This window comes from Plecotus auritus, assembly GCF_963455305.1.
Source record: "Plecotus auritus genome assembly, chromosome: 7".
NCBI classification, from domain to species: Eukaryota; Metazoa; Chordata; class Mammalia; order Chiroptera; family Vespertilionidae; genus Plecotus; species Plecotus auritus.
The window spans coordinates 15,640,366-15,662,067 of NC_137774.1; the positions used below are offsets into that span (position 1 = coordinate 15,640,366).

Here is a 21,702-nt window from a genome sequence, read left to right on the forward strand (position 1 = left end):
GTGCTCAGGGTCTTGCTTTACTGCTGCGAAGATGGATGTGTAATCTCCAGGGCCAGATTCCTTCCAGATCGGACCTCCCTTCTCCAGTACCGCTACCCTCCAAAGATATTCTGAGATTTCTTGAAGAGAGTGCTACGAACACCCTCTCCTCCGGGGAGCCAGGCATATTGCCTAGGCGTTGAAGTGGGACCTTAAATGTACATACACCGCTATTCAGTCCGTGACTTCCTCCGCAAGCCTGATACGCTCGGGTCCGAAGTAATTCACTATTGATTTGGTGGCTGACAGATAAGCCTTTTGATGTTGAGGAGTCTTTCCTAAAGACTTGTGAATTCTTACACACAGTACTGTCTAAGTCGTAATTCCAGTTCTAAGTTTGTCTTGCCCCCCTCCTGGTATCCTCTTGCTTTCCAAAACCATGTTGGAAGAAGAGGGGACACACACCCACGACAAAATTTGGAATAATCTTTTGGAGGAACACATACAGAAAATAGAAATTTCAGCTATGGTAGGTAATGCCCTGCATATAGAGGCACAAGGGGGTGAGGGAGGAGGCTGCTGAAGTGACTCCTCAGTTCCTTCCTACCTCAAGCAACTTTGTTCTTGGAGAGTTTTCTAATGCGTGGATGAAAACGAGAGTGCAAATCTGGGTTCTTCTTGGAAAGACATTAATTTCATGAATTAAAAAGTTGTGGGAGCCCTGGCCGGTGGGTTCAGTGGTTACAGCTCACGCACCCGAAGGGTCTCGGATTCCATTCCGGATCAAGGGCACGTACCTGGTCCGGCGTATGAGGGAGGCAACCAATCAATGTGTCTCTCTCACATTGATGTTTCTCTCTGTTCCTGTCTCTCTCTCTCCCTCCCTCTCTCTCTCTCTCTCTCTCTCTCTCTCTCTCTCTCTTCCTCTCCCTTCTTCCCCCTTTCTCCCTTCCTTCCACTCTCTAAAAAGCAATGGGAAAAATATCCTCCAGTGAGGATTAAAAAAGTAGGATCAGTAATTTGTTCAAGGTCATGTAATTTAGCAAGTGACAGACCTAGGATTTTGATTCCGGTTTAGCTAATTCTATAGCTAATATTCTTGACACTACCACTTTGTAACTAGGTATATTCTAATCATTTGGGCAAGTTTCCTGTTAAGTCGTTGGGGCCTCGGATTCCTCACGTGTAAAATACAGAGTTCATTCATCAAACTCTTATGTCAAGGTGTACAAATAATGAAGACTGCAGTTCCCTCCTCCTTCCCCTTTTCATTCCACATAGGTCATTTATCTTTAACTTCTAAAACGGACCCTGCAACCATTGTGCCACGGCTGTACATAATTACTCAGTCTCCTTTATTTCTTCCTTCCTCTTCCACTAGGCTCCCGCCCCACCCAGCACCAGGCCACGCCTCGGCGTGTGATGTCAGCACGTCCCGTGCGTCGCGTCGCGGCGCTCACTGGGCGCCCGGCTTTCGCCGCTGCTGCCGCCGCCGCCGCCGCCGGCCGCGGCTGCTCTCCCAAGATGGCGGCTCCTCCGGGCGAGTACTTCAGTGTTGGGAGCCAGGTGTCGTGCCGGACGTGCCAGGAGCAGCGGCTGCAGGGCGAGGTGGTAGCTTTCGACTACCAGTCCAAAATGCTGGCTTTAAGTATCCTTCCCTGCGCGGAGCCCGAGGCCGGGCCGGCGTGTATGTGTGGTGGTGGTGGGGGTGGGGGACGACGGCGGAGGCTGGGGCCCTCTCCGGGCCTAGGGGCGACCGGCCACGGCGGAGCCCGTAGCGCATGCGCACGGCCCTGAGCTCCCCTCCCCCTCTCGGGGCTCCCTCGGTCCTCTTTGGGGACTCTGTCTCCCACCCCGTGTGGGAACTGGGCCCCCGTGCGAGGGTCGGTGGGTGGAGGGGGGCTTGACACGCGGATGGCTTTTCGGTGGGAACGCTCTGAGAGGGGACACAGTGATCAGAGAGGAGGTGGTCGTGGGAGCGGGTTGTCGTGGGAGGGGGTTCCCGGATGGAAGGAGGGCTGATAAAATCAAGTGGGGAGGGGGGTGTAGAGTAAGGAACTGCTTAGGACAAGGGAAGAATATGGAGTTTAGGAGGGGGTGTCTACTGATGGGTTTGGTCCAAGGAAAGGCGGTGGGGTGTTGACTAAATGGGCCTCACCTGTTCGGAGGTAAAGTAACCTTAAGGCAGAGTTTGTATCTAAATTGGGGATAGAGGCTTGCTTTGCTGGTTTGTGTGTATGTATGCGTGGTGTCATGGTCGGGGGAGGGAGTGCTGAATTTTAGGTTTCTCAGTCATTTGAAAATTGCTGTTTGGGGGGATGTTTGCATTGGAAAACTGGTCCAGATAGAGGAACACGTTTTTCAGGGACTTATGTAGGGATGTGTGGGTTACAGGTGAGAGAGTAAGTTGTGTTCTCTTGCTCAGCCGAGCACACATGGAGTCCTGGCTTTTCCATAGAAATCGCCTACCCTTTTGAAAGCAGTAGTAAACAGAATGGAATAGGTGGCCTGCTTTCTTGGGGTGGAAATGATTTCTGAATTACTCCAGGAAATTCAGTCTTGGAAACAAAATGCTTCCTGGTTGTAATAAATGTGCCACCCTTTTGTCTTTTATTTGAGCCACAGGTGGGTTTATTTGGATTTTTTTTTTTTTTTTTTTTTTAGGAGTAATCCTTTATACTAGCATCTTTCAAAAGGAAGTTTTCTACTGAGTCTGCTGCATTTGAGTGGCAAGTATTTTAATTAGTTTACCACTAGTCGTAGACTTACAGCTTAGGAAGATGGCCTCTGACACTAATACAGCAAGAATAGTTGCATTTAAAAAAAAATTTGTTACTGATTTTAGAGGGAGAGAGGAGGGGTGGGGGAGAGAGAAACATCGATTTGTTGTTCCACTTATTTATGCATTCATTGGCTGATTCTTGTATGTGTCCTGTTTGGGGATTGAACCAGCAACCTTGGTGTATCCTGTTGAGGCTCTAACCAAATGAGCTATCTGGCCAGGACGTTTTTTGTTTGTTTGTTTAAATACAAGAATTCATACCTGGACCAGATAAGACCTTTTTACTTTTTACATTAGTGGTTTAGTTGGAAGGGTTTGGGAATGAGGAATTACGCTGCTTTTAATTGGCATACAGTGTGCTTTTAATAAATGGTTGGAGAATGAATGAATGAATGGTTTAACTTGCTGGGTCACCTTGAGTCAGCTTCTTTTCTAATGCTATAGTTTTCTCCTCTGCAAAATGGGAAATGTCAAATCTGAAAAGTGATGAGTACTTTACAGATAAAAGCAGTATTACACCAAAAGCAGAAAGCACTGCCTCTTCTGGGTCATTCGGTTCAAAACAAACGGTATTCCTGGGCATTCAAAGTGCATTATGCATCTCCATAAAACTGGTAGCCAGAAGGTGACAGAAATCCTTTTGAGGCTTCCAATTTTGAATTGTATATGGCTTTGAAAAGCTTGTGATCTTATGAGGTAGAACAGGAGGAAGGTGGCAGGCAGAGGTTTCCTGAGGAGAGTTGTGATTCTTGTAAGGCTCCCCCCTCTTGCTCGAGGCACACCTTTTACACAGGCCTTGTGAGAATTGTGTGTTTTTTATGCTCCTTTTGGTATGTTATCAGTGCTCTGCTTGCCCCTGTTTTCCTTAACTTTATTTTTTCACCAGAATGTCCCTCTTCCAGTGGAAAGCCCAACCATGCAGACATCTTGCTCATAAACTTACAGTATGTTTCAGAAGTGGAAATAATTAATGACCGAACAGAAACCCCACCTCCCCTAGCTTCACTCAATGTTAGTAAGGTAAGGACTTGAGGGTAGTTCTGGTTCTCCAAAACGGTGGGAAAATTGAGTCTCATTGACTCTTGGAAGTGAATACATACATTGTCCATTGTTTTTTTATTTTGTCATTGAGTTACAATTGCATGTTCTGATACCCTTTTAAAAAATACGTTCAGTTTTATTCCTGGATGTCTTCAGAAGACTTTAAAAAACATATTAATGCCCAAATAGAGAAAGAGTTGAGAGCTTGCTTTAGTCTTTTGTGAAAGAGGGCTTTAAAAAAAACACCCTGGAGTCTATGAGTGAACTTCTGGAATTGGTGGGGTTGGGTAGAGGTGTGGCCTGTGCAACCCAAAATTGCACATGTGTGCACACATGAATATGTATATGTTTGTCCTGGGTGGAGATATGAATATTCTTCAGATTCTCAGGGATTCATGATCTATAAAAATTTGAAAACCACTGCTTTAGAGCTTCATTTTGGTCTTTATGTTTGAATTTTGAGGTCTAAACAAAATTAGAGGTTTAGGATATTTTAATTTTAGATGTGCAAATTGATCTCTGGGAACCCCCAAATTACTTTTTTGACTCTTCAATTCTATCAGTCAAAGTTCATGTTGATTAATAATATTATCCCAAGACTTGTTGTAGCCTTTGCTGTCCCCTATACTTGGAACACTCCTTCCAAAGTGTCTGGAGCCTTATCCATCAGGACTTAAATGGCACCTCTTCTAGGAACTCTTTGGTTACCCAGGCTAAAGTAATTTGCTCCCATTATTCTCTCTTAGAGTACCTTATCCTTCAAGCTAAGGTGACATATCCTTTAGAGTCCAACCTGTGACATTTCTTAGAGTAAAGGGGATTGCTTTTGTTTTACACTGGGACAAGTATAGATCAATGTGCCCTGAGCACATTGGGACTAACGTTAGCCTATTCATGGCCTTTTTGTAATTATAATTGTATTCCATTTGTTTACTTTTCTATCTCACCAAACTTTCTTTTGTCAGGATGGGAACTATACCTGTTTTGTTCATCACTGAATATACAGAGCCTTGCACAGAGTAGGTGTTTAATAAATATTTGTTGAATGAATATGTTAGGCTTTTGATTTTAGTAGCAGCTGCCTTAAGTCTCTTGAATTAGTGTGGTGGAAGTTTTTCCCTCTAGAGCAGTCTTGTAATAATGTATGTTCTCTTGCCTGTCTTGGGAATATGGTGTGTTTGCTAAGAATTGAACAAAGCAAGGGAATACTCGGGCAGTTGAAACAATAGAGGGTAACTGAGGCTAGCAGAATGTAATTACTGCAGATACAGAGCTCCCTTTCCAAATTCCAGGGAACTACCACATGTTTTTTTAGCGATCTCAAAAGGGTCTTAGGTTTCATATTAAAGGTTGTTGTATATGTAACATCCCATTCTTAGAAATAGAACGATTTTTGAAATCCTGGCTTAGTCAGGTACCTCCTACTAGAGTATAGGAACTCTTTGGGTGTTTTTCTGTTAGCTGAAGAGATTTTAAAAGATTCAAGTGAAATAGTTTATTCCTAGTATGTTGAGAGAAATAGGCTCTAAGTTATTCTTTAGTATTTATTTATATGGTATATGAAGTCTGTCACTAAATAAATGGACCTTTAGTGAGTAGTAGAAGAAAGATTACCTGAGAGATGATTTTTTCAAATTTACAAGATACTATTTTCTGCTCTGTGACCTGTAAGTGCCACCAATTATCTGAGAGAGCTGGGAGTGGTATGGGTAGGATTGTTAAGAAGTTCTCATATATTTTACCTCAAATATCAATACAGGGTGGAGCAGAAGTAGTTTTACAGTTGTTCTTGTGGAAAATAATACAGTAGTTAATAAATAATAATATGCCTGGCAGGCATGGCTCAGTGGTTGAGCATTGAACTATGAACCAGGAGGCCACAGTTTGATTCCTGGTCAGGGCACATGCCCGGGTTGCTGGCTCCATCCCCAATGTGGGGTGTGCAGGAGGCAGCCAATCAATAATTCTCTCTCATCATTGATGTTTCAATCTCTCCCTCTCCCTTCCTCTCTGAAATCAATCTTAAAAAATATTTATTTATTTACTTTATAAGTAAATAAATAAACTGTCCAATCTCCCGATTAAAAAAATAATAATAATACAAGAATAAACTCTGTTTCGCATACTTATAACTGTAAACTTACTTTTGCCCCACTCGGTAGTTTGTGGTTATTGAGTTTGTGGATTATCTTTGCTTTTATGATTTTGTTTTCTGCTGGTCAGTTTTAGTTGTTTACTAGCATTGTTGTAAACTAATAGTTTAGCTACTCATTCAAGAAAGAAATAGGAAGTAATAGATAGAGGAATACCATAAATCTTTACTTTCCTTACATTATAGCCTGCTTGCCAAGTTTTGAAAAATAGTTTGCTGGGAAGAAAAGTCAAACTAAAAACGAAAGTTAGGTTGGAGGGTTGTCTTGGATTCTTTCTAATTCTTCCATTTGTAGAAATGTTTATGAGTAAGCTATATTGGCTTTCCCTTGAAACCAACCTTTGAAGCTGTTTTGTGATTCCTTCTTGAATTTAGTTGAGATTAGAAGAGCCTGCTGGGCTGTAACTGAAAACAGCTAATCTGTGCAGCTGTTATGTTGCTTAGATGACATGAAAAGTCCATCTCATTTAAGAGCATGGACTTTGGGTTTTTTAAAATGGAGGATTGTTTAAGCATGTTAGATGAGAACTAAAGTGCCCTGAGACCCCTGAAAGAAAACTGTTGATGCTCATAGTCTAGGGGAACACTACCTGTGACTTCCACTTCCCGTGGAAGATCCATCACATGTTGGCTCATCTTGCTGACGTAGTAATTGCTCTGTTTAATTAAATCTGTTGATATAAACTGTATATTTGTTTACTCCGACCCAGCAGGAAATGGAAGAGAAGGCCTTTTAAAGGAAATACTAAATTCCAGCCCAACTAGAGAAGGTATGAACTAGCAATTGGAGATGAGCCTGTTTTGCTTTCTATTGGCAGTTCACTGCAGGCTAAGAAGTCCTATGTCTATCCACAACAGTGGGATGTAAGAGGAAGCTTGGAAGAGGACAGTGGAGTTGCAGAAGGTGGAAGTTTTGAATATCATTTTCTCCACAGTAACGGAAGTTTTGAATATCACTTTTATCTTCTCCACAGTAACATTGTACCTCTTAAAATGTTCCAAATTTTTTGACTATAAGACAAAAGCATTTAAATAAAAGTACAAAAGTACACCAAAGCCAATCATAAGTGAGGTTCAGTTTATTTGCCATATAGCTTATTAGTTTACTCTGTCATGAGGAAAGCTTAAATATTGCTTGAGGATGAGAGCCCTAGGGTCCTCATGGTTGGGTGAATTAAGGTGATTCTTAAGGTCCTTTGAATTGACTTCGCTTGTTCTCTGGGGATAGATTGCACATGGGTTGATAGTGCTCTCAAAAGATGATTTAGGGGCATGCCAACATGAACAGAGTTCTCTTTTATGTAGCATTTATCAAATATTTACTGAAATCTCTTATGCAAGGCATTGTGGTAAGCTCTGTTGGGGACCATACCTTATGTTTTTCAGTGCTAAAGTTTACAGAGAACTTTGACATCTCATTTCTTTCCATATTTATTTCTTTTATTTAAAATTTTTTTTTATGATATATCATTTCATCCTCACAACCACACTGTGTGAGCTTTAGAGTATATTCTTTTCCTTTTAACAGATGAAAAAATAGTCTTACCCATTTAAGTGACTTGTTCGAAGTTATATGGCTAATAAGTAGTGTGGGAACTAGTATTTTCACATGCCACCCTCCGAACTAGCAATCGTTAGACATCTCATTTAATCCTAACAACAGAGGATGAGTCACTGGCTTAAGGGAATACAACTAGTAAGTAATAGAGCTGGGATTTAAACTCTGGTCTGATATTTTAATGGCAAAGTCCCATTGTTTTTCTACTTCTGTGTTTTTAGCCTAGGGAGCTTATAGAGTAGTTTAGTAAAATGAAATTAGTAACCAAATATCTGTAACCCTAAATAATGTTTCTAAGTAAAGAGAAACATCTGTGTTGTGTGGTCAGGAATAGTGTGGTTTAGTAGAAGGAACATTGGGACCAAGCAGAGAAGTTTTTAAAGTCACTTCTCTGCCATTTAATCTTACTGAACATAAGTTTTCCCACTGTAAAAATGGGATGTTAGAACCTATCTCATAGAGTTGTTTTGAGGATTAGGTCAAGTTGACTAGCCTTGGCAGATGTTAGTTTTATTCTCCCTCATCTGCTCTGTGTAGCCAACTGATGTTCCTTTAATTATGGGATAAGGGGCGAGATGGGGGAAGGGGAGCAGTATGTTAAAGGGAAGACAGCCAAGAACATTGGTGCTATTACCATGTCCGTCTTTTTTGGCACTGGATCTGCATTTGTTCAGATATTGGAACTTGCCAACCCCAAATTGGGAAAAGTCAAAGTTGTATTAGATACCATTAATATGTAATATCTAATAATTAAAAGATGTTTTTAAGAGACCTCTTGGTGGTGTCCAAAATTAACTTGAATTTCCAGGGCAATGTTATGAGGTGGCATAGTTAAGTGAACACTTGCCTGAGTACTGGAGGTTAGAGTGGCAGTCATAGAACCTAGGAGGCTATGCTTTCAGCCTCTGAGACTCTTAGGAAGGAACTCATTGACACAGCCACGACAAGTGGATGAATTCATTTGTTTCGATAAATGGATCCAGTGCATTGAAGGAGGTGTAAGTCTTCTTATCACTTTGCTGAGTTGGAGAAGACTTTCTGGAGGAGATATTAGTGTGTTGGGGGCGGCAGGAAAAGGGACAAAGCATAGAAAATTGAAATCCAAGATAAACTGTCAGCCTCTTACAAACATAAAGTGAATGATCAAATGGAACCAGGAAGAGATTCAAAGAGCTTATCGTAAGTTCCTGGTAATGAAGAATGAGTTGGCTACTTTTGGCTAAAAATGTATTTGGAGATGGGTCAGTGAGTGGAGGGATTTGGTAAGGCTGAGAAAGTAGAAGAGACAAAGTTCACTTTTAAAAGAAATGGATACCCTGGACAGTGTGCCTCGGTGGTTGAACATCAACCCATGAACCAGAAGGTTATGATTCGATTCCCCCTCAGGGCACATGCCTGGGTTGTGGGCTCGATCCCCAGTAGGGGGCGTTCAGGAGGCAGCTGATGGATCTCCCTTCCCTCTGAAATCAATAAAAACATTTAAAAAAGAAAGACGATACACGAAGTTCACTTTTAAAAGAAATGATGCCCTGGCCAGTGTGGCCCAATGGCCGAGCATTAGCCTGTGCACTGAAGTTTGATTCCTGGTCAAGGGTGTGTACCTGGGTTGCAGGTTCAATCCCTGCCCTGGTTGGGCCCATGTGGGAGGCAGCCAATCCATGTGTGTCTCTCACATTAATGTTTCTCTCTCTTTCCTCCCTCCCACTCTCTCTAAAAATCAATGGAAAAAATATCCTCGGTTGAGGATTAACAGCAACAGCAAAATAATAATAAAAGAAATGGACATGAGTGCCTTACCTTTAGGTAAGATGTCACACTGAGGGAAGTATGAGTTCCACCATTTTCAAAGCTAAGATTTAGCGTAATCTTCTGACTTTCTGGTTATTTGAGGATTAATCCTCAAGCATGAGTAAATTCCTGGGGTAGTTGATAAACACTGCATTGTGGCCTATATTCATGGATCTATATATCTTGACCCTAATGTGTTGAGATACGGAGTTATCCCCAAGGAAAATCAGATGACTTAGCCACCTTATGTTTTGGTATGTGTATATTGGTAGGAGGTAGAAGGTGTTTATATTATGTGTAAATGTGGGAAGGGAAATAACTACTGTCTAGTGAAAGCAAGCCTTTTTTTAGATAAAAATTTTCTGGCTTCTAGAAGCTATACTATATAACCTGTTGGTTCACTTAATTAGAATATGTTGTCAAGGCCACAGTTCCAGGTTAGAGTCCACCAGTAAGTTTTGCACCTGGCTTTGAGCAGACGGCTCTTTCCTTAACAGAAGTATTATGAATATACAAGTGGGGGGTGAAGAGGAAGAGTTCATCGCTGCTGAGTGATAGGGCATGATAAGTAGTGTTTGTGTCAGATGAAGTCAGAGAGGTAGAATGGTTGCCATTTAAAAAAAGCATTAGCCTTTTGAAGCAGATCACACTCGGTGGCATTCCAACTTTGGGGTCAACCTGACAGCCATAGTTGGGGGTACAGTGCTTTAGGCTATAGTGCATGGCAGCCAGCTGACTCAGTACTGAGGGCTCTCCCTCATTAGGTCAAGGATTTGGTTCTGAAGGGAGCTTTCTTGATATTATGGGGATCTGGGAAGAGCAACTGTCTGCCTGAAAAGACAAATTGCTGAGCCCAAGTACACTGGGTGCCGTAGGTGTGCTGTTGCAGCCACCTCTGCACTCTACCTCTTTGACACAGAGATGAATCAAAATAAGGACTTTACTGTTGGGTCAGTAGTGGCATCTGTTCTAGTGTTAAGAAGGGGGCATTTAACTGGTTTAATTTCCCTGGCAGAGAATAGGCATGGAGGTTGGAATTTTGAGACTAACTTTGGTAAGTACCAGAAACTATCCTAGAGAGCAAACAAATTTCACTTCAACTAGAAAATTAAAGGACCTACCTAGTATGCCAGGAGCTAACAGTGGTGTGGTAGAATGTGGGGAGTATGAAGAACCGGGTTCTTTTTACAACTGGGCTGCTAATGAATTGTGTGACCTGTGTTAGTCACTTAACTTCTGGGAACTCTTTTATGAATCACTAACAGTCAAGATTTCTCTACCTTTTATCCACCTTCCCTCTCTCTTCCCCTCCCTTCCAGGTGCTAGGAATATAGGATGAATAAGTCACTGCCTTTGCCCTTAAGAATCTCATGTTGGGAGTAGTGAGGGACAGCAACACTTATCTTAATGGTAACAATATGGCAGGATCAGTGTTAGTGGAGGTGTGAGCAAGGTGCTGTAATAAGGGAAGCAAACTTTTTCTATAAAGATCCTGATAGTAAATATTTTAGGCTTTGTGTACTACACATTATCTGTCACAACTACTCAACTTTGCCTTTGTAGCAAAAGCAGCCATAGATAATCTATATATATATATAAAAGCCTAAGTGACTGTTACTACCAGTCAACCACTCGACTGGTTGCTATGACGTGCACTGACCACCGGGGGCAGGCGCTGCCCCCTGGTGGTCAGTTTGCACCCACAGCCAACCTCTAGCGGTCCCTCTTCCTCCCCAACCCCCCCCATCCCCGCCTGCCGACCCTGATCAGATTGGGACTGGGTGAGAGGGCCCCGATCTGCCCCAATGCCGGCCTGGCTGAGGGACCCCACCCATGCATGAATTTGTACACTGGGCCTCTAGTATATAAATAAATGGGCATGGCCATTCCAATAAAACTTAACTAAAACAGGTGGTTGGCCCAAGATGACTCACAGGCTGTGGGCAAACTACCTGTGAAAGTTAAAACTTTGCCCATAGCATATACTGACTGACAAGAGGCTGGTCGGTATTGTACAGCAACAATATGCTGGTTTGACAAGTATCATGTTAAAGTCTGGAGATTGAGGTGGTGCTGTAGCCCCTGGATTTGAGCTATTCATCATACTTAAAAGCACTCAACATATCTTAACATTCTAGTTTAGGAGAGTTGTTTGACTTCTCTAGTCTTGGCACATCAGAAAATGACGGACCCAATAATTTAGGCTTGTTTAGGGAATGCCTGTCAGTATTGACTTAAAATGCGTTCTTACACAGGATCTGTTCTTGAAAGCATTCCTGTGAATTAACCTTTAACAAAAGAAATAAAGGATGTCCTTGAGGTTTAGGGTGAGATTGGGTCCCTTTTCAGAAAAGAGAGGCCCTTCACTGACAGGCAGACAATTGTGTTCTGTACTGGGGACATTGATGGGAATGCCAGAATTCACTGATTTTTTAAAAAGAGATGATGGCAGCTGAGTCTTAAAATATTCATTCTCGCCCTAGCCGGTTTGGCTCAGTGGATAGAGTGTCAGCCTGTGGACAGAAGGGTCCCAGGTTTGATTCCAGTCAAGGGCACATATTTCGGTTGCAGGCTTGATCCCTGGCCCTGGTTGGGGTGCATGCAGGAAGCAACCAATCAATGTGTCTCTCTCACATCGATGTTTCTTTTTCCCCCCCTCCCTTCCACTCTTTCTAAAAGTCAATGGAAGAGTATCCGCGGGTGAGGATTAACAACAAAAAGATATTTATTCTCTTAAAAATATTTTCTTTTCATTCAAATTTATAACTATTTTCAACAATAATTTAGGCTTGTTTCTCTTAGGTGGAACTGTTTGAGTGTAGTGCAGGGTTAAGAACACAGCCTCCAGAATCAGACTGGGTTCAAATCCATTCTCCCACTTGTAGCTTGGTAAACTTGGGCAAGTTCTTAACAGCTGTGCCTACTCTCTCCATCTATTTGGTAGGAGTAATTTTAGTCCCTATTTCATAGGATTGTTGTGCAGATAAAATGCTTACTACATGCCAAGTGTGCAGATTGGTGCCTACCATGGAGTAAACTCTTGTTCAACAAGTTTAGCTCTTAGAATTTTAGTGTTCACTACCAGGCCTTTTTTGCTCCACCATTCCGGTGTTTGGTTCAATGTTTTGATTAATTTTTATGTATTCTAGAACACAACTTCAGGTGGGGTACTCAATCTTTTAGTTCCCAACTATCCAAGGTTGTAAAGAATAGTTTTATTAGAAACTTTCAGATAGGAGCTTTCAGTTAGGGAATAAGAAGTCTTGGAGATATTGGTAGTTGGAAGAAATACATTTTTTTAAAAATCTTTACCTGAGGATATGTTTATTGATTTTGAGAGAGAAGCAAACAAACATCCATCAGTTGCCTCCCATTCACACCCGGACCAGGGATCGAACCCACAACCTTTTTGTGTATGTGATGAGGGCACTCTAATCAACTGAACCACCCAGTTGGGTTGGAAGAAATACTTTTTAAGAGACTGCTTGTTGCTAAGAATGAGGGCTTTCCAAGAGTGCACCTCAGAATTGAAACAGTAGGAGCAAGCATGGGCCCTTAGGATGACAGTTGTTCTTAGCTGCTCTGGTCCGCCATCCTTCAGCCTCCACCAGCCTTGCAGGCAGCACCGGCAGCTGCAGTGCTTCCTAACCCTTCTGTGAGGGCAGCTGGTGGAAGGCCTGGATGCACATAGAAGACAAACTGAGTGGCTTATTGGAGTCAGTAGGTCACATCGGGCAGGTTCCTCTCTGGGCTCTCCTTCCCATGTTGTATCAGCTGTCACAGCCTGCTAAATATTTGCAGTAAGAATCCCTCTGGATTTCCCACAGCACCTGTGCTCTCTTGGACTGGGTGTGTGGAAATAAAATGGCCTAGCTGGTTACTAAATAACAAGATGGAGTGTATATTGTTTGGATTTTGTTGTGTCTGCTTCCTCTTCATGTCACTGAGTGCAGCAAGAGATGTGTTCCGTTGGTGTTCATTAATTCATTGACTCAAGGGGTAGCCAACAGCAGGCATCACTAGAAGCCTTTTAATATTAATGTGCTTTGATATCAAGTTCATGCACTTATCTCTGTTGCCCACATCAAGGTGCTATATGTAAAATGGCCACAGGAAGAAGCACAGGTTAGTAGACTAGGAATAACTGTTTTTACTGGGGAACACAACATAAAAAAAAGAGAGGCAGGTAAGTACAAGCTGTCTTGTGCAGTCGTTTCAATTAATCTACATGCATATTAGTAACAAATATTGGTAGGTTTGTGTTTCTCGGTTGCCTGAACCCAGTGTACTCTTAAAGTTGGTTCCTTTAATATTCTTTGATATTCTAACGGCATAGTGCTTCAGTTTTGATTGGGAGATGCCAGCAGCCTACATATTCGCATTGAAACTGAATGTAGTATGGTGCTAGTCATTGAATTTAAAAAATTGTCATCTTGCCCTGTCTAGTGTGTCAGTTGGTTGGAACGTCGTGCCGTACACCAAATGGTGATGGGTTCAATTCCCGGTCAGGGCACATAATCCAGGTTTGGGGCGGGGGGTTGACCCCTCCTCGGGCATGTACCAGAAGCAACCAATCAATGTTTCTCACATCGATGTTTCTCTCTCCCTCTCTCCCCCTCCCTCTCCCCTTCCCTCCCTCCCTCCCTCTGTCAAAAAAAAAGAATCAATAAAACATATCCTCGGGTGAGGAGGGAAAAATTGTACTCCTCATAATTGACCCACCCTTCTAAGCTAAGGTGGGTCCTGATGACCCTCCCACCTTCTCTACTAAGTGCAGCTTATTGGTTCCTTCTAGCAGTTTGACAATGACCATAAACTTAATAACTTAGAATAAGTGAACCATATACAGATATGTGTTAATTTACAAAAATATGATGTGGGGAAATTTAGATCTGTATAACAGCTAATGAGCGTAGAGTGATAGCCACTTGCTTTACCAAAGGAAGCTTATCCACATTTTTCATCAGTTTTTAGGAACATGTTATAAAAGAACAAAGTAATGTCCCTCTTACTCCCAATTTTGAGAAGAAATACTTTTAGATTCTTTTTGCGAGGATAATCTTCCTTGTGCCTAGCCAATGGGGTCCTCTGTGGAAGAAATTTACCCCGTACAGTTCCTGGTGAAAGCTGATCGCAGATACAAGCATTTTTCAGATTGCCATGAAAATATAGTCTGTAGTTTTCAGGGTTTGCTGTGAGTCCAGTCCGCCCAACGCACAACTGTAGGTACAGGTAGAGGATATTGGAGCAAATTTAAATACAGTCAACGTACACTGATTTCTGCTGACTTTTCCAAGGCTCTCCCTTATATCATTTAACATTTGGGATCTGTTCGCACTATGAGTTGACATGGAAAATCATCTATTCTCCTTTGCTTTCAGAGCCTTTAGAAGAGATTGTGCAACTGGTATTTGGGGGGAGTGTATTTTGAAATAATTGTTCTGTAACCATTGTGTTGCTGCTATTCAGGTTGTCCAAACTAATCACTTCTGGCTGAAATTTATATCCATTTTATTCTGCCTCTACCAAAAAATGGCTCCCCTCCCTGAAATTCTTTTAGCTTGATTTATGAGTTCTGTTCTTTTTAAATATATTTTTATTGATTTTTAGAGTAGAAGGGAGAGGGAGAGAGAGAGAGAAACATCAATGATGAGAGAGAATCATTGATCGGCTGCCTCCTGCACATCCCCTACTGGGGATGGAGCCTGCAACACAGGCATGTGCCCTTGACCAGAATTGAACCTGGGACCCTTCAGTATGCAGGCCGACGCTCTTATCCACTGAGCCAAACCAGCTAGGGCTATGAATTCTATTCTTAAACATTCTGCATAAATACCTGGTTTCTCTGAGCCAACTCTTCTCTCTTACTGAATGGGTGATGTTATGTTTTTAACCTACTATGGAGGTGGCAAGGATATTTTACTTTGAGTACCCAGACTATGTAATTATTACAAGCTTTATAGGAGCGGCTTTGTCTGACCCAACATTGGGAGATGCTTTGGTTTTCAGGGATAAACATTTTTAAAGAGACCTCAAAGTGAGATCCTCCTGCATGCTCATGGGGGTAAACATCTGCCTGACCACCAGGCGCTTCCCAGGAGCTCTGCAGGAGCTTGGTTAATCCAGGGAAGCTCTGCTGCCCTTCTGATTTTCCTTCTTTCCTTGGAGACTTCAGATTTTCTACAGGGTTGTTGGGAAAGTGAGACTCAAGAAAACGGTTACCAGGGTTTTCTTGGTGACTAAGCTTTGCTTGTTGTCACTTAAAATATACCACCAACAGTTCTCTTTCCATAGAAACTGCGTGCTTTCTTGCTACAGGTGGGATTGTCACTACTCAGAATTGCTGTCAGCCCTGTGCATTTATTTCTTTGTGAAGTTGTAGCTTGGTGGGGCCAAATGGCAGGACTGGGCTTGAAGATTATTTACTGCTGCTCTCTCTCTCTCTCTCCATGTCCTGGGGACCATGTGAAAATGGAGCTCTGGCTTCAAATCACTGCAGAGTCTTGGCTTTTCTTCCCTCTTTCATTTAGGGAGACTGAAATGATAGTGTTTCTGAGTTCGCTCTTCTGTGCTCACTTCCCCTCCTTCCTCAGCCAGTCTCTGAAACTCAGATGCAGGGATGAGACTCCCCAGTTCCTCATAATCCAGTTGAAGGCCTCCTTTTCTCACCCTCATAGTCAAACCCATGCCTCAATAAAGTGCTTCATTTTACTAGCAAACAGTTAGATACTTTGCTTACTTTTCCGCCAGTAGAACAGTATTTGGTTTATGGTTTGAAGGGTCACTGTTAAAACAGAATACAAATGTTTAAGAATTCCAAGCATCTAGGTACTTTGCGAATGTGCTGGAGGTATGATTACCTCTCTTTGTATTTAAGGAGCTAGTGTTTCAGGACAAATTGTATGTTTGCACATGTCTTTTTGTGCTGCAGCATCAATATACTAAGCTGTTCATGTGTCTGAAAATCTCAATCATTTGACTTTCAGATGCATTATCTGTCTTTTGTTTTAACCATCTTGTCCAGCCTATTTGTTTTGTCTTATACTCAAACAGATTTGTACTCCAAGTCTCTAACAACCAATAGTGGTGGGGTGGGGGTAAAAAATGTATTAGAGGACCAACAGGATCAACAGGGGCCCCACCCCTGTTCGGAGGAATTTCCTATATTTTAGTAGAATTTTGTTTGATCAGTTCGTGATTGTTTCACTAGATGGCAGGTAAGGAACTGACATGAAGTAAAATGCTGGCCCTTTTTCTAAAGAGCAGGACCGCTCTTCAGTTCAAGCTGAAGATGGACAATATCCAGGTTTAGGTTTATTTGAGTCTTGGTTCCCTGTATGAGCACAGATAATGGTGCTGGAAAGGTAGAGTCTTTTTGTGCTCAGTTCCCCTCCTCCCTCAGAGAGTCTCTGAAACTCAGAGGCAGGGATGAGACATTAATTTCTAAACCCGAGGCTCTAGCACAGTAGCTGATAAATATTCTTAATTCTCGCCTTTCATAAAAATGTTTGTATTATCTTTTAACTCTGACTACCACTTTCCCATCAGGTAGCTCCACAATCATCTATCACATTACCCTGCTCTGTTTCCTTCCTAGCACTTAGCACTGTGTAAAGTTAACCTTGTTTATATTTTTGTTTATAGTTTTAATCTCCACTCCCTCCCTTCAATGCTGTATCTCTAGTTTAACATAGTAAATGTCTGGCACATGGTAGACATTCAAAACATTGGGAGGAAGGAATATTTGCCAGGAAAAGCAGTAATTATTCAGGTATATTGTGTGTATTTGTTTCACTTTTGATCTTTGAGAAAACTGAATCTACCCAAACCTGTCTTTTCCGGCCTCCTTTCCTCAATTTTGGCTTGACTGTTGGGAAGAATGAAGGTGAATGCTTTTCTGAGTCTCTTTCCTCTCCCCCACTTTAGCTTGCCAGCAAAGCACGGACAGAGAAGGAGGAGAAGCTGAGCCAGGCCTATGCAATCAGCGCTGGTGTCTCCCTAGAGGGCCAGCAGCTCTTCCAGACCATTCACAAGACGTGAGTTGGGGAGCATAGAGATCCCTTATCCCGGGGGGTGATGCTGCCGGGTTGTGCTGTCTGGTGGCTGACTTTCAGGTAGTTGTGTTCCTGAAAGTCACCAGGGAAGCTGGGTAGTGTGTTAGCAATACCTCGACATCCAGGGATAGGAGTACTTGTTGCCTTTCCATACAGAAAAATGGGGTAATTGTGGACAAATTGTTTCTCTGGGCTTCAGTTTCTTCATCTGCAAGACTTAGTTTTCAATTAGGTTATCCCTAAGGGTCCCTTCCATACCTAGTATTCCATAATTTAAAACTAGTGATCTGTTTGTCTTTTATTATTTTATCTTGTACCTTTCTCTAAAAGCTTATGCAGTTTTGTTAAGGAAAAGTTATATCTCTTTTGCTCGTCCCGATGGTACATTGGGATGAATATAGGGAATTAGGGAGAGCAGAAGGCCACTTTATTACCACCTTCTAAAAGACATTTTGTCACAGCAGAAGTCATTTGACTCCACTAGCTTCCCTAGTTGCTGAAAAACTGAACATTTGACACTCCTCCTCCCCCCTGCTGCCTTCTGTTACCCTATTTAACCACCTGGGTCTGGTGCACAGATGGCAGCTGGCATCAGAGCTGTTTGAGTCCATGGTGTGAGTCTCTGAACATTTACAGGTATGTGAAGGAATTCTCTTAGTAGTATCAGCTGTCCTGGGTTTCCCAAAGTGTGAACTGGAATGGGTTTTCCCAGTCTAGCAAGTGCCCAGCTGTTTGATAATTGAGAGGGACCATTTTGAGGAGCAGCTTCCATTTAGGTGGCGGGCAGAGTACAGATCACAATAAGATGGGGCATTTGTTCTTTCTTTCTAAAGGTGCCATTTCTCCATAGGTCAAAGGTTGGCAAACTACAGCCAGCAGGCCACATCTGCTTATTTGTTTATATATCATCTGTGGCTGCTTTTATGGTACAGTGACAGAGTTTAGTAGTTGTGACAGAGATTGTATGGCTTCAAAGCTTAGAAATTTGCTATCTGACCTTTTATATAAAAAATATACCAATCCCTGCTCTGGCTGCTACTCAGGTTGAATGTAGTGGCCTGAGCCTAGCTGAACTCAATTTTGTTTGGACTTCTGGGGCTGCCACTAAATTTTCTTTGGGTTTCCAGGTCCCTAATGCTTCAGAGCAACTTTTCTGGGTCCTCCTCAGAGTAAATGTGCATCAGTTTCATTGCTTTTCCTAGCCAGTGATACCCAGAAATGTTTCTTGGCCGCTACTCCTCATGGGCTGCTGGCAGCTAGTGTTGCCTGAGTGGTGAGCTGGGAACTTGGGGTCAGCAGGAGGTGTGGGATGCCTGCAAGAGGTAACTTTCACCTGTTCTCTTTTCCTTCCAGCATTAAAGATTGTAAATGGCAAGAAAAAAACATCATAGTCATGGAAGAAGTTGTTATTACACCCCCATATCAAGTGGAAAACTGTAAAGGCAAAGAGGGCAGTGCACTGAGCCATGTACGCAAAATAGTAAGTATAAAGGAGCCATGAAACTTTAAGTAGAGAATGATTCCTTGGCCTTCACCCTCCAGCATCAGGGCAGGACAGTGTGCTGCAATTCCTGCCTCCTCTGATATAGCCACCTTGTGAATAGCCCTGCTTTGCCACCTTGCCTCCATGCAGTGTGCTGCTCTGCAGCTGTGGCTTAGACACTCCTGCAGGGGTGGAACCACTGGGTACTGTGGAATAACTCGAGTGGTCATTTGCAGTATGGTCCTTTGTAATGTGTGGCTTTTTGAAATTGCATGATATTGGCCTGAGCAGTTCCTCTCATCTCAGGCAGGATTCTTCTCAGGAAGGGCTAGTTGGTATAAATCAGTTGCCATTGGTGTCTCTGACCCTGCATATGTCACCTGACTTTTTAGATTGAGTTGTAGCATTTATAAAAACAAACAGCATTGAAAGACCAACATTGTGAATGTAAAAAGTTTTAAGACTAATTCCCCACCAGCTTTCTGTTCTGTACTTGTCTGAAGAGGGGAGAGGGATTTTTGGATCATAATAATCTCTTTTCAGTTTCCATTTTAGTTTATAGATTCATCTTATTTTAGCCAATCTTAGCTGAAGCTGCAAAAATTGTGGCTGAAACAAGACCCCCCACCCCCCAACAGACAGCAAAAGCAAAGGTGCCTGAATAATCTGTGGGCTGGTCAGCCAGGAGGGGGCTGTCGAAACCTGGAGTGGACTGTTTGAGAGGCCTTGTGTGCCTAACTCCTTTTCTGACCTAGGCTGACTGGTCTCTTTCAGGTTGAAAAACATTTTAGAGATGTGGAAAGCCAAAAGATACTGCAGCGTTCACAAGCCCAACAACCACAGAAGGAGGCTGCCCTGTCATCCTGAGTCCACATACATGGAGGACTCTTCCAGCATCCAGCCAAGGAGGCGATGGTGGTGGCTTCAGCGGAGGCAGGCCGGGGGAGGGAAGGGATCCTATATTTCCTGTTGGCTCTTGTTAACAAAGGGTCAGCGTTTCTAAATCTTAGACTTGAACAAACAAAACACCCAACAAAAAGAACAAGAGAATAATTTAAAAGTTGAATCATTACTTGACTAACAGACTTTGGTCCACCCTGTCCTTTTCACAGCTCCCTTCTGGAACAGTCACCTTGTTAATTTTATTTTTGAAAATTTCTTTCTGGCTCTACCCTTTCACCTCTGACTTTTCATTTCCTAGTCTGTCCATGTCATTCTGTTGTTACAAGTGGCTACACTTACCTTGTGAATGATTGAAAGAAACTTTTACATCTTCCAAAATAAAAGTAACAAGCTGACTGTGATACTTAAGTTGAGAACAGCAGACAGAGGTCTCACTTTAAATTCCGCGCCCCCCCCCCCCCCTTTTTTTTTTCTTTTTCTTTTTTTGCACAGGGCATGGCTTGAATTAGTTTTATTTTTCTTAACTTTAAATATATATATGAAAATATATATTAAAATATTCTCTAAATATTTTCTGCTTCTTGCAGGTCTCTTTTTACTAGATCATGGCCACTCTTCCCACCTCATCCCTCTGAAAATAAAAATGTATTGCCCTCCCTACCACCCATAGCCAGGCAACTAACTTGACTTAGTTCACAGCAGGAATCTCCGGCAGCACTTTGTAGAGCCAATGTGTGCAGGTGGGAGTTGGCTTTGAGGGTTCCTGATGGCTTTTAGTCTTTGTGTGTGTACCAGTCTCACATTTGGCTGAAACCTCAGGATTCTCCTTCTGCCTTTTGTCTTACTTCACGGTACTAGAAGAACCTCCTCACTACTCTCCTGTCTCCTACATGAGAGCGTCAGCTGCCCTTTTCTCCAGTGTCCTCTGCAGAACTATTTTGCATGGCACATTCGGCTCCTCCTTGAGGGATGATATTCTTTTATCAGAAACCTGGAGTCCACCGATCTCCACCTCTCTTTAAGTGTGTATCCAGAGTCAACAGCCCAGAAGAAAGCTTGGGTTGCCTATAGTTTCTCTTCTGACAACCTCCTACTCTATGCCCATGCCCACTCCCTTTAAATTTTACAAGCTTATGACAGTTTGTATGAGCTCAGCCATTGGGCAAAAAACCTGAAAAGAATTCTGGACTTTAGCCCACCAGTTTGTCTGGTTTGATAACCTGCTGAGAGCCAAAACTGGCACCTGTTGTCCCCATGCCTTTAGGACCGTCCAGTGGGGCAGAGTGTGCCACCATCTGAGTATCGGGCACTGAGTGGGATGTGGGTGATGCTCATGTGACTGGCTAGAGCTTTGGGGGTGGGGTGGGGGTTAACTACTATTTTTTTGGCCATGATCTTTTTCCCCTTCCTTTTTTTTTTTTAATTAAATAAATGGATCAAAATTAAATAATTCAAGCCCTGCCTTCAAAATGAAATTTTTTTTAGTATTGTTTAGCAAAAAACAATAAAAACCCAAATTTTTTTTAACCATCACTCATGTCTCGGATTTGTGTATCTTCAGAGGCCCCAGAGGGAGAGGATATGAGAGTATGTGTGTTCGGTTTGACTTTTCCATTAAGTTTCTTTGCTTTCTACTCTTAACCCTCTCTCTTCCACTCCTTGAGAATTCATCCAGAAATACGGTACGAAGTGTGTAATTTAAGAAGGGCATCCAGGGTTGGGAGTTGTGGGTAAGTGGAGTAGCAGAATAAAGAGGCTGGGTACATGCATAAAACTATTTGAAGTACCATGCCTTTGATTTAGTATGCACAGAAATGTAGACTTCTGGAAAAGGGAAAAGAGAAGAGACCTTGCAAGATCTAGAGAACCTAAGAGGTACGATTAAAGGAGTGAAAGTGATGAGGGGGAAATAGCAAGCCCAGGGGGAAGCTCTCTGTCTCATGCCTGTATTATCATTTCCTC

At 42.5% G+C, this 21,702-nt stretch overlaps 1 protein-coding gene across 1 annotated transcript; it reads left to right on the forward strand.

Annotated features, from left to right (window-relative positions):
• Positions 1 to 1,366: 1,366 nt before the first annotated feature.
• Positions 1,367 to 21,273, forward strand: LSM12 (LSM12 homolog). The gene is made up of 5 exons (XM_080680096.1): positions 1,367 to 1,627; positions 3,648 to 3,781; positions 17,227 to 17,336; positions 18,708 to 18,834; positions 19,612 to 21,273. The coding sequence occupies exons 1-5, from the start codon at positions 1,402 to 1,404 to the stop codon at positions 19,702 to 19,704; spliced, it is 690 nt and encodes a 229-aa protein (XP_080536222.1). The 5' UTR covers positions 1,367 to 1,401; the 3' UTR covers positions 19,705 to 21,273.
• Positions 21,274 to 21,702: the final 429 nt, after the last annotated feature.

What these genes read in the sequence shown, in the direction of transcription:
- LSM12 (XM_080680096.1), top strand. Translation starts at nt 1,402, where the DNA reads ATGTCAGCACGTCCCGTGCGTCGCGTCGCGGCGCTCACTGGGCGCCCG. An exon ending in GTCCAAAATGCTGGCTTTAA is followed by an intron (nt 1,628 to 3,647) that starts GTATCCTTCCCT and finishes TTTTTTCACCAG; the next exon opens with AATGTCCCTCTTCCAGTGGA. An exon ending in TGAGCCATGTACGCAAAATA is followed by an intron (nt 18,835 to 19,611) that starts GTAAGTATAAAG and finishes GGTCTCTTTCAG; the next exon opens with GTTGAAAAACATTTTAGAGA.